We start from the raw sequence: 15,688 nt of genomic DNA on the forward strand, positions 1-15,688 counted from the left end.
TTTCTTTCTTTCTTTTTCTTTCTTTCTTTCTTTCTCTCTCTCTCTCTTTCTCTCTCTCTCTCTTTCTCTCTCTCTTTCCTTCCTATTTGTACATTGCAAGGAGAGTGCAAGAAGGCTCATGATTGCTGCCCAGAGGTTTCTGGGAAGACTCAGAGCCAGACACCCACAGAGGACACAGCAGTCATGATAGTGAAGTCGTGTTACAGGTCCTGGCTCACGTGGGCGACCACACTGTTAGTCCGTGGGCATCAGATAAGTTTTCCAGGTGCTCCCACGTCCAGATGGGGCTCAGGGTGACCTTCACTGCTGCCTCCTCCAGATCCATTTCCATGGCCTCATCTAGAACAGCCTAAGGATGCTCTGACATAAGACACTAGAATACTACCAACAGGGTAGGAAGAACCCCTGCAACAATGGAGACAGAGCTCAGGAACAGGTGTGCTTATGGAGGCAACTCCTTCAAGCCTCTTCTGCTTTCCAAATTCTCACTGTCTTCTGTGCCTGATTTGGGTGCAAGGGGCAATAAGAGAAATTGTTTCCTTGCAGGAGGAACTTTATCCATGCAGGAGAAGACGGAAAATGACATGCAATACATTTTTAAGAAAATGGATAGTGAAATAGAGGAGTCACCATAAAGTCAGCCCTGCAGTTCGCTTCCTGAAGAGTGGATCTTGTCGCTTCATTCATTCTGACGCTTCGTGTGTTTGTGTAGTGGAATATCACTCTGATTCAGTTTAGCATTGCTCAGATCCATGATGATAAATAGATCTCTTTGTTTCACTCAAAACTGATTCTGAACCAGACCTGTTCATCCATCCACTGAATGTCTGCACCACACGTTAGGGGCTTCTTTCTCTTCTCTTTGTCATCATCTGAATTTTTTTTCTTCTGCATCCCTCATCTCACCCAGAGACCCTGCAGCAGGGACACCTGGCAGGGATTCAAAAAGGGGGCGGGGTTTGGGCCAGCTCCACCCCTACAACTCATGGATTGGATTCAGCCTCAGAATCTCTCTTTGCCAAGAGCTCCCAGGTGGGCCTTCAGCCATGGAATCTATTTTTTTAAACCACAATGCACTCAAAAACTTATCTCTCAAACATTAGAGGTTACAGTTGAATTTGCTTCCATAGAGGTTGTACATTTGAATGGAAAAACAAGTGAAACCCACAACTCGCCTTTGCAGTCATCCATGAGCTGTGGGGCATGGACAGGACACTGTCAACAGCAGCCCAGAATGCACAGTGTCCACCCACTCTGCCCCTCCAGAAGACTCTGCTGTGCGGAGCACAGGATCATCTTCCATCCCCTGCCCAGCAGAAGCAGGAGTGGCCCAGTGCCCAGTGGTTTCATATCAGTGGGGTCCAGTGTACACCTGAGCCCCCATCCTCACCAGGCATCAGCAGGCCTGAGCACAGAGTGCAGTCGGGGACAGTGAGAGCCCCAATTCCTTCCCCTCGCCTGTCACTGCTGTGCCCCGTGGGGATCTGAGCTGCAGCCTCCAGCCCTCAGCAATGAGGCTGGGTCAGGAGGAGAAGCTGAGCGAGGCTGCCCTGCAGGAGTGTCCATGGTGTCTGTTGGGCCTGGGGAGGAGCTGAGCCCGAGTCTGTCCTGGGATAAAGCAGTGCTGGGTGGGGAAGGGTGGGAGAGCATAGAGTGGTGGACTTGAACTTGGGTGACAATCCCATAGTGCAGCCTTGTACTCCAGTACATGACTCAGCTTAGGCTCCTGATTCCTGCTAATATGCACCACGGAGACACCAACAGATTACAATCCCTGTACTCAGGGCCTTCCTCCTATGGGGTAGACTGGTGTTGAGTTCTGGGCTCCTGGCTTTGGCCTGGGCCAGCTCTGAGTGCTGGGGACCTTTGCATAGTGAGGCTGCAAATGGAGATCATTTTCTGTCACTCTCTCTCTGTCTGTCTTTTATCTTTCACACTGTCATTCAGATAAGTAAAGCATTTAATACAGTACCGGTTGTGGAGTTGTGGAAAGAGAAGACACCAGTTCATTAGTCCAGTCTCCTACCTGCTGCAGGGCAGCCACATTAACCACACAGGGAGGTGAATTCCACATCTGTTGCTGTGGATTCGTTCTGAGAGGAGAAGCTTGGTGGGGGCAAGAGGCGTGGAGTCAGGACAGAGACCCCAGGAGTGGGTTAAAGCAGGCCAGACGTGAGCAGCCCGCAGACTTATTTATTTCAATTGGTATAGCAGCTTATATAGTCGAGGCAGCCAATCCAGTCAAGGGGTGGTTTATGCCCTAACCAACCACAGCCTGTTGCCAGGCAGGCTCCTTTGCCATGTGGTTTCTATAGTCATCAACCACAGCCTGTTGCCAGGCAGGCTCCTTGGCCATCTTGGCATGGCCTTCTCATTCCACCACATTTCCCCCTTTTCATTTATTTTTGAGCAATGGGAGGCATGATTCTTGGCCATACCATTGTTGACTCCATTTCCATGTGGTCTCTGTATACAGCTGTGCCTGTCTTAGGTTGTCCCCCAGGGGATCTTACCCATCGTTGACTAACAAGTGCTCAAAACGGGAGACCACAGGAGTGCTTGCTCAGATGGGGGTAGGAATGAGGAACAATGGTAATCAGGAATGGCGTGACCGCACGCAGGCTGTGGGCCCTTTGGTTGACCAGAGCTAGTGGGGTATAAAACAGTGTCTATGCGGCTATGGGCAGTTCCTCAGGGCAGAATGATAGGGCATCAGCTTGACAATCGGTAGCAGGTGTGTCCAGTAACAAGGTGAACTCTCAGTCTTGTTCAGCTGGTTCCGGTTGGCTGTCAGTTGCACACTTGATGTTTCTGGCTGTACCCAAATGGGCTGTCCCACATTTTTTGGAAAGACACAAGCATATTTTTGGCCCTTGGTTAGCAGAAGCCTTTTATGGGCGTTGGAATCCAGGGCTTGAATTCTGCGTCTGCTCCTACATTAATGGCAAACATATGGTGGCATGGGGTCTAGCAGCTGCTCTGAGAGCCTGGGGTGCCTGAGGACTGCCACAAATGTAGGGATCCTCACTGGGTGCAGATGGGATGACCTCGCATGGGTTATTGCCTCGAGGTCGTCTAAGTTCATCCCACGGGTATATGGGGGGTGGCTGACTAGGCATTGCTGCATTGTCTGCTGTCATGTCACTTTCACTGTCAGAGCTCTCTCTCCCTAAGTCATCAGTTGTTGCCTGTGAGGCAGCAGCCTGGAGTGACAGGCTCTTATCACTCACAGATTCATTATTTTTGGTAATCTGTATGGGTTTCTGAGAGGGGGTATCTTTCCCATGTTTGAGCACTTCAGAGTGGCATGCCGTGCCAACTCTAGCCAAAGGAAAGACATACACAGCACTGCTGCCATAACTAAACAGATTCCTAGCACCTCAGTGGCTGATGGCATCATGCAGGGGTTTCCCTATATTAGAGAAACAGACAGTGGTGTATCCGATCGTAAGTATGTCCTGTACTTAGTGGGGGACTTCCTTGATTCGTTAGATCAAGGCCGTATGCCCACACGGTGTCTCCAGAGCATCACCTCTCCCGAGTGAGGAAAGATGACTTGGTTCTGAATCCTGGGATGATCAGTCCCTTATGTGGATCTGACAGGCAAACCGAAAGTAAAAGGGGAGCCGAGAAGTGGCGTTACGCTTCTGGGCGGTGTGTGACTAACCTGGGGTCACTTCGACCGAGGACAAGGACAAGGAAAAGGGTGTAGGAGGGGGTTCTGTGCTCACCCTCACAGAGCCGAGCAGCACACAAAACACCCAAGAGCCTTCTTGCCAAAATCAAGGGGGAACTTCGCCAAGTCCGACACACTGTCTCTCTCTCTCAGTCACATTGGGGATCAGATGCTGCTGTGGATTCATTCTAAGAAGAGGAGTGTGGTGGGGCAAGAGGCATGGAGTCAACACACAGACCAAGGGAGTTGGGTGAGAGCAAGCCAAAGGGGAGCAGCCTGCAGACTCGTTAATTTCAGTTGGTACAGCAGCTTATACAGCCGAGGCAGCCAATCTGGTCAAGGGGTGGTTATGCCCTAATAAATTACTGCCTATTGCCAGGCAGGCTCCTTTGTCATGTGGTTTCCGAAGCCATCCAATCACAGCCTGTTGCCAGGCAGGCTCCATTGTGAGTGGCCGTCTTGGCATGACCTTCTCTTTCCACCATACATATCCACCTCACAGCAGCAAAGCCGCCCCATGCAGCCCTGGGCTTTCTTGCTCCTGATGGCAGTGGAGCCCTGTGGGGAGCAAACCCAACAGTGCCGCTTAGCAATGCAGTCAGTGAGCATCCCTACTCTATGCTCCACCACAGAAACCATTCTGCACACATAGCACAACATCACACGGTGTCCACACTTCTACTGTACGAAGAGAAGTCCCCTGGGCTCATCAAGATGAGGGAAGCTGGTGCATGGACGAGAACTTAGAAAATCCAAACTACGGACTCCAATACTGAGATATGTTCATGTTCAAGTTGTCTGACAGAGATCTACTCTATAGCAGTCACTAAGTCCTTTCAATTAAAAAATTCAAATATTTTTGAAACAATGCAAATGATGTGAAAGTAAAGAAATAAAAGTCAAATATGGAAAGCCTGAAAGTGCAAATATTAAAAATGACATAAAAGGAAAAATACCTGTAGAAATTAAAAACACAGTTGATATTAAAATGAAATTCAGACACTAGGGAGATTCAATAGCACAGCACTCCAGGAACTAAAGGACGTAAAAATTCCAAATAACAACAATAAAACACAAACAATCTTCTGCTTCAAGCTCGAGGAGGTGAAACAGAAACAAAATTCCATGTTTGCTGGAAGGAAAAAGAGCTGTTGAACATTCTGGGGAATTCTCCAGGTCATTGCCATTCCGTGGTTCATGTCACCAGGGGGCGCTGTGGATCCATGCAGGAGTGAGCAACGTCTGAAGGAAATTCAAATCGTTCCTGTATATGGCATCCTGGACACAAGATAAATGACAAAAGGGAGAAGCCGGCCGGCGCCGCGGCTTACTAGGCTAATCCTCTGCCTAGCGGCGCCGGCATACCGGGTTCTAGTCCCGGTCGGGGCGCCGGATTCTGTCCCGGTTGCCCCTCTTCCAGGCCAGCCCTCTGCTGTGGGCAGGGAGTGCAGTGGAGGATGGCCCAGGTGCTTGGGCCCTGCACCCCATGGGAGACCAGGAAAAGCACCTGGCTCCTGGCTCCTGCCATCGGATCAGCGCGGTGCGCTGGCCGCAGTGCGCGGGCCGCGGCGGCCGTTGGAGGGTGAACCAACGGCAAAAGGAAGACCTTTCTCTCTGTCTCTCTCTCTCACTGTCCACTCTGCCTGTCAAAAAAAAAAAAAAAAAAAAAAAAAAAAAAAAAGGAGAAGCCATAGCAGGTGCTTCCTCCCCAGGGACCAGGCAGCACTCACAGCCTCCCCAGCCTCATTGGGGAGTGGCCAGAATTGGCTGCTGGTGGGGACAGAGGGGGAGGGGAGGACTCAGCAAGTGTGACCCTGGCTGCTCCTCTCCCTTCTGCTCTGACCTCAGTGAATCTCCAACTTCCCTGCCTGGGCTGCTCCTCACTTCCCAGTGAATCCAGGGTGCCACTCCCGGGGGGAATCATCCTCCCAGTGCTCCCGACCCCACTCCCTGTGGGCTTGGCTGTGAGGGGCCCAGAAGGACGAGGGCAGCCTGCTGTCCTCAGCTACCAGCAGGTGTGCTCAGGGCCGACTGGCACGGTGGTCAGCTGTGATCACGTCTGCTCCTGTGTGTGTTCACTGCAGGTGCACTAGGTGTCTGAGACCCGCGATCCCACGAGGATGCCCTGTCAGATGGGCCGAGCCACCTGCTGCTCCCATTGAGGAGGCAAAGTGAGTACATGAGCCAGGGACAAGATGGGAGCTGCCCCTGAGGAGGGGCCCTGGATGCCGCAAAAGACCCCCAGCTAGGGGGCTGCACACGGGTCGCAGTGGGATGTGGTTTCTAAGAGCAAGAGGAGCAGATTTGCATGAAGGATGTCCCAGTCTCCTCTGGGGCCAGGGCGAGGATAAGAGCCCTGCAGAGCGTCGGCCTTGGCTGAGCCCTGGGGAGTCTGCACCATGGCCTGCACCCCGCTCCTCCTCCTCCTCACCCTCCTCCAGAGCACAGGTCAGGAGGGGCCTCACATGAAGACCCCCGGGTCAGTTAGTTCCCTCACCTCCTGGGAGCAATGCCCCCCATGCTTCCTCCAGGGTAACGGTGTCTTTGCTTTCAGGGTCCCTGTCTCAGCCTGTGCTGACTCAGTCGCCCTCTGCATCTGCCACCCTGGGAGCCTCGGCCAAGCTCACCTGCACCCTGAGCAGTGCCCACAGCACCTACTATATTGAATGGTATCAGCAGCAGCAAGGGGAGGCCCCTCGGTACCTGATGCAGCTTAAGAGTGATGGAAGCTACACCAAGGGGACCGGGGTCCCTGATCGCTTCTCGGGCTCCAGCTCTGGGGCTGACCGCTACTTGATCATCTCCAGCGTCCAGGCTGAGGACGAAGCTGACTACATCTGTGGTGTAACTGGCAGTAATGTTTATGCACAGTGGCCCAGCTGAACGAGGAAGTGGGACAAAAACCCTCTTCTTTGTTCTCTGATCAAGGCTCGCATTGTCTCAGACTGCTGAGGTCCTGGACACTCAGAAATCATGTGGTTGGGGCAAAAGGCATGGAGTCACCACACAGACCAAGGGAGTGGGGTGAGAGCAGGCCAAAGCGGTGCAGCTTGCAGACTCGCTAATTTCAGTTGGTACAGCAGCTTATAAGCTGAGGCAGCCAATCTGGTCAAGGGGTGGTTATGCCCTAATAAATTACTGCCTATTGCCAGGCAGGCTCCATTGTGAGCGGCCATCTTGGCATGACCTTCTCTTTCCACCATACATATCCACCTCACAGCAGCAAAGCCGCCCCATGCAGCCCTGGGCTTTCTTGCTCCTGATGGCAGTGGAGCCCTGTGGGGAGCAAACCCAACAGTGCCGTCAGTGAGCATCCCTACTCCATGCTCCACCACAGAAACCATTCTGCACACATAGCACAACATCACACGGTGTCCACACTTCTACTGTACGAAGAGAAGTCCCCTTGGCTCATCAAGAGCTAGGAAAGACGGGACTTGGATGATAAGTGAGAAAATGCAAATATGGACTCCAGTGCTGAGATGGGGTTGATGTTCAATTTGTAACCAAGATCTTCCAACAGCAGTCACTAAATCCTTTTAAAGAAAGCCTTCAGATGTTTTGGAAACAAATGGAAATGTTGTGAAGAAAAGCAATATGCTATAAATGGAAACCTTGGATAGGAAAGGTTAAATATTAGAAAGTGACATGGAAAAGAACAGTTCCCACAGAAATTATAAACAGTTAAGCCCTGTGTAAAATTCAGACACTGGGGCGATTCAATCGCAAAGCAGACCAGGAAATGGAGGACTTACAGATTCCAGATATCAACATAAAAACACAAACAATCATCTGCTGAGAGCTGGAGGAGTTGGAATTTAGACAAAACTCCATGTTGGCTGTCAGGAAAAGCACTGCTGAACGTTCTGGGGAATTCTCCAAGTCATTCCCATTCTGTGGTTCATGCCACCAGGGGGCGCTGTGGACCCATCCAGGAGTGAGCAGTGTCTGAAGCAGATTCAATCTGTTCCTGTTTATAGCTCCCTGGAGAAAAGTTCTCTGGGGCAAGGGAGAAGCCATAGCAGGTGCTTCCTCCCCTGGGACCCAGGCAGCACTCGCAGCCTCCCCAGCCTCACTGATAACTCACAGCTCCCTGGCCCTGGACTCAGAATTGGCTGCTGCTGGGGACGGAGGGGGAGGGGAGGTCTTAGGCAGTGTGACCCTGGCTGCTCCTCTCCCTTCTGCTCTGACCTCAGTGAATCTCCTACTTCCCTCCCTGGGTTGCTCCTCACTTCCCAGTGACTCCAGGGTGCCACTCCCAGAGGGGGATCATTCTCCCAGCACTCCCCACCCTGCTCCCTGTGGGCTCGGCTGTGAGGGGCCCAGGAGGACGAGACAGCCTGGTGTCCTCAGCCACCAGCAGGTGTGCTCAGGGCCCACTGGCACTGTGGTCAGCTGTGATCACGTCTGCTCCTGTGTGTGTTCACTGTGGGTGCACTGGGTGTCTGAGACCGCGTTCCACAAGGACGCCCTGTCAAGTGGGCGGAGCCACATGCTGCTCCCACTGAGGAGGCAAAGAGAACACGGAAGTGAGAATCCAGGTGGGGGCTGCCCCTGAGGAGGGGCCCGGGACTCCCCCAAAGGACACCCAGCCATGGGGGCTGCACACGGGTCCCAGCGGTGCATGGGTGCTCAGACCAAGAGGAGCAGATTTGCATGAAGGACGTCTCAGGCTCCTCTGGGGCCAGGGCGGGGATAAGAGCCCTGCAGAGCATCGGCCTCGGCTGAGCCCTGGGGAGTCTGCACCATGGCCTGCACCCCGCTCCTCCTCCTCCTCACCCTCCTCCAGTGCACAGGTCAGGAGGGGCCTCACATCGAGACCCCCAGGTCACCTAACTCCTCCACCCTCTGGGAGCAATGCCCCCATCCCTGTGCTTCCTTCTGGGTAATGGTGTCTGTGCTTTCAGGGTCCCTGTCCCAGCCTGTGCTGGCTCAGTTGCCCTCTGCATCTGCTGCCCTGGGAGCCTCGGCCAAGCTCACCTGCACCCTGAGCAGTGCCCACAGCACCTACACCATTGCATGGTATCAGCAGCAGCAAGGGGAGGCCCCTCGGTACCTAATGAAGCTTAAGAGTGATGGAAGCTACACCAAGGGGACCGGGGTCCCTGATCGCTTCTCAGGCTCCAGCTCTGGGGCTGACCGCTACTTGATCATCTCCAGCGTCCAGGCTGATGACGAAGCCGACTACTATTGTGGTGCAGATTATAGCGGTGGGTATGCACAGTGACCCAGATGAACGGGGAAGTGGGACAAAAACTTGTTTCTCTCTTACCAAGATTTCCAAATGGCTCTTGAAAGATTGTCTGCTTTCCTGATCCTCAAACACATACGTTTTATGTTCATCCACCCAGGAGTGAACAGGATGCATTGTGCTCCCCATGGTCTCCCCACCCCAATTCCCTGGGAACCACATGCCGGGCCCAGTTCCTACAGAGTGTGCACATCTGCAGATGTGATGCAAACAAAAGCACTCATCGGGGCCGGCCCCCTGGCTCACTTGGTTAATCCTCCGCCTGCATCCCCAGCATCCCATATGGGCACTGGTTCTAGTCCTGGCTGCTCCTCTTCCAGTCCAGCTCTCTGCTGTGGCCTGGGAAGTTAGTGGAAGATGGCCCAAGGGCATGGACCCTAGCACCCGCATGGGATTCTGGGAGGAGGCATCTGGCTCTTGTCTTCATTGGCACAGTTCTGTTCATGGTGGCCATTTGGGGAGTGAACCAACAGAAGAAAGACCTTACTATCTGTCTCTCTCTCACTCACTGTCTATAACTCTACCTGTCGAATAAAAAGAAAGTACTCTTGTCGCCCCCTGCTCATCGACTGAGGGATCACTCCATGGGGCGGGGGGGTGCAAGGACATGACAAGATTGTGCCTCCTTGACTTCTTTGGACTGGCCATACCTGCAAAATACCTGTGGCAGCCTCACCTGCTGCTCCCTGGCAGAGTGCTCAGTCATCTCACTCCTCACTCTGAGTGCTCTGGCGAAATCTCCCACCACCTGTAACATCAGCTTCAACCAGATTCTCCTTGGACAACACACACTGCTGAGTGCTGGTTGTGCCTGGTTCTACACACACTGCACAACAGCCTGAGTACAGCTGGGGACAGCATTTACAGTATTCAAAACTGGTAATGTAGGGCCGGCGCCGCGGCTCACTAGGCTAATCCTCCGCCTTGCGGTGCCGGCACACCGGGTTCTAGTCCCGGTCGGGGTGCTGGATTCTGTCCCAGTTGCCCCTCTTCCAGGCCAGCTCTCTGCTGTGGCCCAGGAGTGCAGTGGAGGATGGCCCAAGTGCTTGGGCCCTGCACCCCATGAGAGACCAGGAGAAGTACCTGGCCCCTGCCATCGGATCAGCGCGGTGCCCAGGCCGCAGCATGCCAGCCGCAGCGGCCATTGGAGGGTGAACCAACGGCAAAGGAAGACATTTCTCTCTGTCTTTCTCTCTCACTGTCCACTCTGCCTGTCAAAAAATAAAAATAAATAAATAAATAAAATTGGGCAATGCTTAAAAAAAACTGGTAATGTAGTATTCTATGTTTTTACAACACTGAAAAGCAAAGTGATAAAAATATACACTTGCTATTCTCAGGGTGGGCAGTGGTGTGTGTTGGGTTCTAAGTGGTGATGGACAGTGATGGGACTGGGAGATCAGAATGACTTAGAGAGGAATGTCCTGACCCTTGGTTCCGTATCATCCTGCCTGTAGCATCTGCTTCTGCCTTTGTCCCAGCACAGGAGGGACAGGTAAGGCAGGAACTGGGAACAAACAGTGGTGAACCCAGAAAATCCTTGTGTGAGATACTTGAGAGATTTATTTCATAATGTTGAAGATAGAATTTACGGGAGATTTTCAAGCAAGAAGTATGTTTATCAGATGCAGGTATTTGAACTATCACTCAGAGCATGGTTTAAGGAGTGAAGAATCATGGGATTCACAGTAGGCAAATCCCCCAGGAGGCTTCCTAGCCCTGGTGAACTGTGATGGACACGAGCACCAGGATTAGGTCAGAGGGCGGCAGACTGGGGGAGGCTCTGGACAGAGCTTGGGGGAGGGTGGTGTCTGTGTCTCCTGGGAGATGAGTAGCTCTCAGTAGTCAGGAGTGGGAACCAGGCCCCACGGGGAGCGTGGTCAGGGCAGCTCAGCCACAGGAGGACCTGTCTCCAGGACTCTGTTTCCTGAGTGTTTCCCCCGCTGTGCTCCAAGCTCCTTGAGAGCAGGGAGCTTCTCTCCTGTGGTTCTTCCTGCTGCATCCACAGAGCCCAGACACTGCCCGGCTCAGGGGAAAAACCAACATCCCAGGTCACTGAATGTGTGAATTCAAATAAATTGGAATCCCAGTTCCAACAACAGATCTAGGGCCAGAGTGTGATCCTTTCTATTGGACAATATGAGTGTGGGATTCTGAATTCATTGAAGAGCAGATTTTGAATTAAAAATATGTTGGTAATACAGAGAACAACAGATGATAATGGACTTCAGTCGTGGGGATGGGGTCCAGTAGGCTGGGCTGGATCTCATGGGTCCCTGTGAATGGAGAGAGAAACTGGGGAGCCTCAGAAACCAGCTGGGCTCCAAGGCTTCCTGACCATGGGAGGACTGTGCTCTTCTGCCAGGAGGGGACGCTGTGGGACTAACTTCTTGATTCCTACACAGTTGCTCCTTCACCACCATTCATGCAAAGGTGCCCTGGCTTCTGGGTTGAGCAAGGTTCTCACTGATGGGGCCTCAGCATCTGTGTCCCCTCAGGCCTGGCAGAGTCCCTGGGCAAAGGTCATTTTCATATGTTGCATGTGAATCCTCTCAAGGCCCAGGGAAGGAAGCAAACCTTCATTCTTCTCTGCACTAGGAGCATAGCCCCAGCACCAGGGCTCAGGGAGGGGCGGGGCAGGCACTGGGCGGGGCCTCATTTGCATGAGCAGCCCTCCTCTGGCACAGACTGGGGAAGAAAAGGAGGCCTGGGGCAGCGCAGCCCACTGTGGGCGTCAGGGGCTGTGACCACCATGGCCTGGGCTCCTCTGCTCCTGCTGCTCCTCTCCCACTGCACAGGTAGGGACGGCCCTGGGGACCAGGTCCCAGCCTGGCTCAGACCCCTTGCTCAGAGCCCTGAGGGACGTGAGCCTGACCTCTGCCCCCTCCCCGTGTGTCTGTGTCTGCAGGTTCCCTCTCCCAGCCTGTGCTGACTCAGCCGCCCTCCCTGTCTGCATCTCTGGACACAACAGCCAGACTCACCTGCACCCTCAGCGCTGGCTACAGTGTTGCCAGTTACCAGATATCTTGGTATCAGCTGGTGCCAGGGAGCCATCCCTGGTTCCTGCTGCACTACCACACTGATTCAAGCTCAGGGTTAGGATCTGGGGTCCCCAGCCGCTTCTCTGGATCCAAGGATGACTCGGCCAATGCAGGCGTCCTGAGCATCTCTGGGCTGCAGCCCGAGGACGAGGCCGACTATTACTGTGCTACACCTCACGGTAGTGGGAGCAGCTTCCATGCACACTGTGCCTCAGACAATGAGGAAGTGAGACAAAAACCCCGGTTCCTCAGCCATGGGCTCTGAGCATCTTTAGTGGTGAATATCTGTGGAGACCTCTGAGTGCAAGTTCAGTGCAGCAGGCTGTGCCCAGGACCAGGGGCCAGTGACACACACAGGTGCAGCCTGACCCTGAGCCACCCAGGGCATCTGGGAAAGGCAGAGACAGAGGAGGTCTCAGAGCCCAGGGCACAGCCCTGTGCATTCTGCAATAAGCTGGGACATGGATGAGAAATGAAAATGCAAACCTCAGACTCCAGTGCTGAGACGATGTTGATGTTCAAGTTGTGTGACAGAGATCTCCCCACAGCTGTCACTAAGTCCTTTAAATAAAAAATGTCTAATGCTATAGAAACAAATGGAAATGATGTGAATGCAAAGACATATAAGGTATATATTAAAGCAGGTCTAAATTATGAAAGTGTATTTTTTAAAAAGTGACATAAAAAAGAAAAATTCAAATAGAAATAAAAACAGAGTTAATATTAAAATGAAAGTCAGACACTGGGGTGATTCAATGACACAGCAGGCAAGGAATTGAAGGACGCACAAAACCAGATAACAACAGCAAAACACAAACAATCCTATGTCTGAGCTAAAGGAGGCTGAGCAGAAAACAAAATTTGATGTTTGTTCAAAGGAAAAAGCTGCTGAACATTCTGGGGAATTCTCCAGGTCATTCCCATTCTGTGGTTCCTGTCACCAGGGGGCGCTTGGATCCATGCAGCAGTGAGCAGGGTTTGATGCAGATTCAAACTGGTGCTGCACTCTGGTCTCAGAGTCAGCCCTTAAGGCATTCAGATGCAGCAAAAAACCCATGAGAGCATTTCAGGCATGGAAAACCAAGACACTGTGGCAAAAAATAACCTAAATGAAAGAGCTCTGTGAGATCCCAGTGGAAAGAAGGGGCCATCAAATAAGGAGGTACATTTCTCTGAAGGGAGGAGAGATCTTCCACTTTGATCATGGCCTTGTCTAAATAAGGTCCGAGTCTGTGCACTCAAGAGGCTTCCATTCCCTTGGCAGCTCATGAGAAGAGCCTCAGGTGATCACTTATGCCATAAATAAGAGTGTTAATTGTTAAATCAACAACAGGAGTCACTGGGCACTTGCTCCCCATGTAGGACCTCTGTCCTTAATGTGTCGTATTATGAGAATCAACGGTAAAACAAGTCTTCACACAGTACTTTATTTTTTAACAGATTTTTAAATTATTTATTGGACAGGTAGTGTTACAGACAGTGAGAGAGACAGAGAGAGAGGTAAAGGTCTTCCTTCCATTGGTTCACTCCCAAAAGGTCACAATGGCCGGAACTGCACCAATCCCAAGCCAGGAGGCAAGGAGCTTCCTCTGGGTCTCCCATGTGGGTGCAGGGGCCCAAGCACTTGGGCCATCTTCTACTGCTTTCCCAGGCCACAGCAGAGAGCTGGACTGGAAGTGGAGCAACCAGGACTAGAACCGGTGCCCATATGGGATGCTGGCATTATAATAGGTGGAAGTTTAACCCAGTGCGCTACAGCGCTGGCCCCTCACATAGTACTTTATACTTTGTGTGTCTGTGTGGGTGCAAACTGTTGAAATATTTACTTAGTACAGAGTTGATCTTCTGTACATAAAGATAATTAAAAATGAATCTTAATGAAGAATAGGATGGGAGAGGGAATAGGAGATGGGATGGTTTGTGGGTGGGAGGGTGGGTATAGGTGGGGAAGCATAATAACCCAAAGGTTGTAATTTCAAAATTTATATTTATTAAATAAAAGTTTTCCGAAAAATTTAAAAACAACTGTTGCTGGTTATAGGGTCCTGGACACAAGTTCTCTGGGGCAAGAGCGAAGCCATAGCAGGTGCTTCCGCCCCAGGGACCCAGGCAGCACTCACAGCCTCCCAAGCCTCACTGATAACTCACAGCTCCCTGGCAATGGACTCAGAATTGGCTGCTGGTGAGGACGGAGGGGGTGCAGAGGTCTTAGGAAGTGTGACCCTGGCTGCTCCTCTCCCTTCTGCTCTGACCTCACTGAATCTCCCCCTTTAGTCCCTATAAAGTGGGCGGAGCCACCTGCTGCTCCCACTGAGGAGGAAAGGGAAGGCTGGAGCCTGGACGAGGAGGGGGCTGCCTCTGAGCACGGGTCACTGTGACCTTGGGTTGGGGGGAGCAGGCAGTGGTCGCAGCTGTAGGGTGCAGGAGCCTCACTTGGACTTCCTGTCTCTGCTCAGATACCAGGCACATGGGCCTGGGCAGGAGGGGCTGCGGTGAGTGCATGGGGCGGTGGGTGGGGCTCTCAGCCTGGTGTTCAGACACTGCTTCCTGGGCCTGATGCAGGATGCATGGGGCCAACAGCTGGGTCCACCTGAGCTGCTTAGTACAGGCTCAGTCTCTGCCCTCCTCTCCCCAACAGACACCCTGCTTCTGGGGCTGCACACGGGTCACAGCAGGCCGTGGTTGCTCAGAGCAAGAGGTGAGATTTACATGAGGGACGTCTCAGGCTCCTCTGGGCCAGGGCGGGGATAAGAGCCCTGCAGAGTGTCAGCCTCGGCTGAGCCCTGGGGAGTCTGCACCATGGCCTGCACCCCGCTCCTCCTCCTCCTCACCCTCCTCCAGTGCACAGGTCAGGAGGGGCCTCACATCGAGACCCCCAGGTCACCTAACTCCCCCACCTCCTGGGAGCAATGCCCCCACCCCGTGCTTCCTCCAGGGTAACGGTGTCTGTACTTTCAGGGTCCCTGTCCCAGCCTGTGCTGACTCAGTCGCCCTCTGCCTCTGCCGCCCTGGGAGCCTCGGCCAAGCTCACCTGCACTCTGAGCTCTGAGCACAGCGACTACACCATTGCATGGTATCAGCAGCAGCCAGGGGAGTCCCCTCGGTACCTGATGAAGCTTAAGAGTGATGGAAGCTACACCAAGGGGACCGTGGTCCCTGATCGCTTCTCGGGCTCCAGCTCTGGGGCTGACCGCTACTTGATCATCTCCAGTATCCAGGCTGAGGATGAAGCCGACTACATCTTCTGGGTACCTGTTAGCAATGTGTATACACAGTGACCCAGCTGAACGAGGAAGTGGGACAAAAACCCCCTTCTTTGTTCTCTAATCAGGGCTGTTGCGTGGTCTCAGACAGCTGAGGTCTGAACACTCAGAAACCGTCGCATTTTATTTTTTCTTTTTTTGCTATTTGTACATTTCAAGGAGAACTTGGATGCCTCATGATTGCTGCCCAGGGGTTTCTGGGAAGACTCCAAGCCAGGCAGCTGCAGAGGGCACACAGTAGTCATGATGCTGAAGTCGTGTTACAGGTCCCGGCTCACGTGGGCGACCACACTGTCAGTCCGTGGGCATGGGAAGAGTTTTCCAGGTGCTCCCACGTCCAGATGGGGCTCAGGGTGACCTTCACTGCTGCCTCCTCCAGATCCATTTCCATGGCCTCATCTAGAACAGCCTAAGGATGCTCTGACGTAAGACACTAGAATTCTATCTACAGGGTAGG

The 15,688-nt window shown here is 52.8% G+C and overlaps 1 protein-coding gene and 1 gene segment (V, D, J or C); both read left to right on the plus strand.

The window, feature by feature from the left end:
• Window positions 1-15,688, plus strand: part of LOC108178662 (immunoglobulin lambda-1 light chain) — a 353,981-nt gene that overhangs the window by 54,485 nt on the left and 283,808 nt on the right. Inside the window, exons 1-2 of one of the 6 annotated variants that reach the window (XM_070065856.1) lie at window positions 6,009-6,124; window positions 6,231-6,537. The exons of 3 other annotated variants lie outside the window; for them this stretch is intronic. In XM_070065856.1, the coding sequence (XP_069921957.1) occupies window positions 6,076-6,124; window positions 6,231-6,537 (356 nt within the window). In that variant the 5' untranslated portion in view covers window positions 6,009-6,075. Of the gene's footprint in view, window positions 1-6,008; window positions 6,125-6,230; window positions 6,538-8,332; window positions 8,473-8,583; window positions 8,892-15,688 lie in introns of those variants that run through there. 2 more of the 6 variants (XM_070065860.1, XM_070065857.1) reach the window with 2 other exon arrangements.
• On the plus strand, window positions 14,745-15,326 carry LOC138847458 (immunoglobulin lambda variable 4-69-like). The segment is given in 3 exon segments: window positions 14,745-14,816; window positions 14,927-15,216; window positions 15,300-15,326. Coding segments are annotated over 3 exon segments (366 nt in total).

Source organism: Oryctolagus cuniculus, chromosome 21, assembly GCF_964237555.1.
Source record: "Oryctolagus cuniculus chromosome 21, mOryCun1.1, whole genome shotgun sequence".
NCBI classification, from domain to species: Eukaryota; Metazoa; Chordata; class Mammalia; order Lagomorpha; family Leporidae; genus Oryctolagus; species Oryctolagus cuniculus.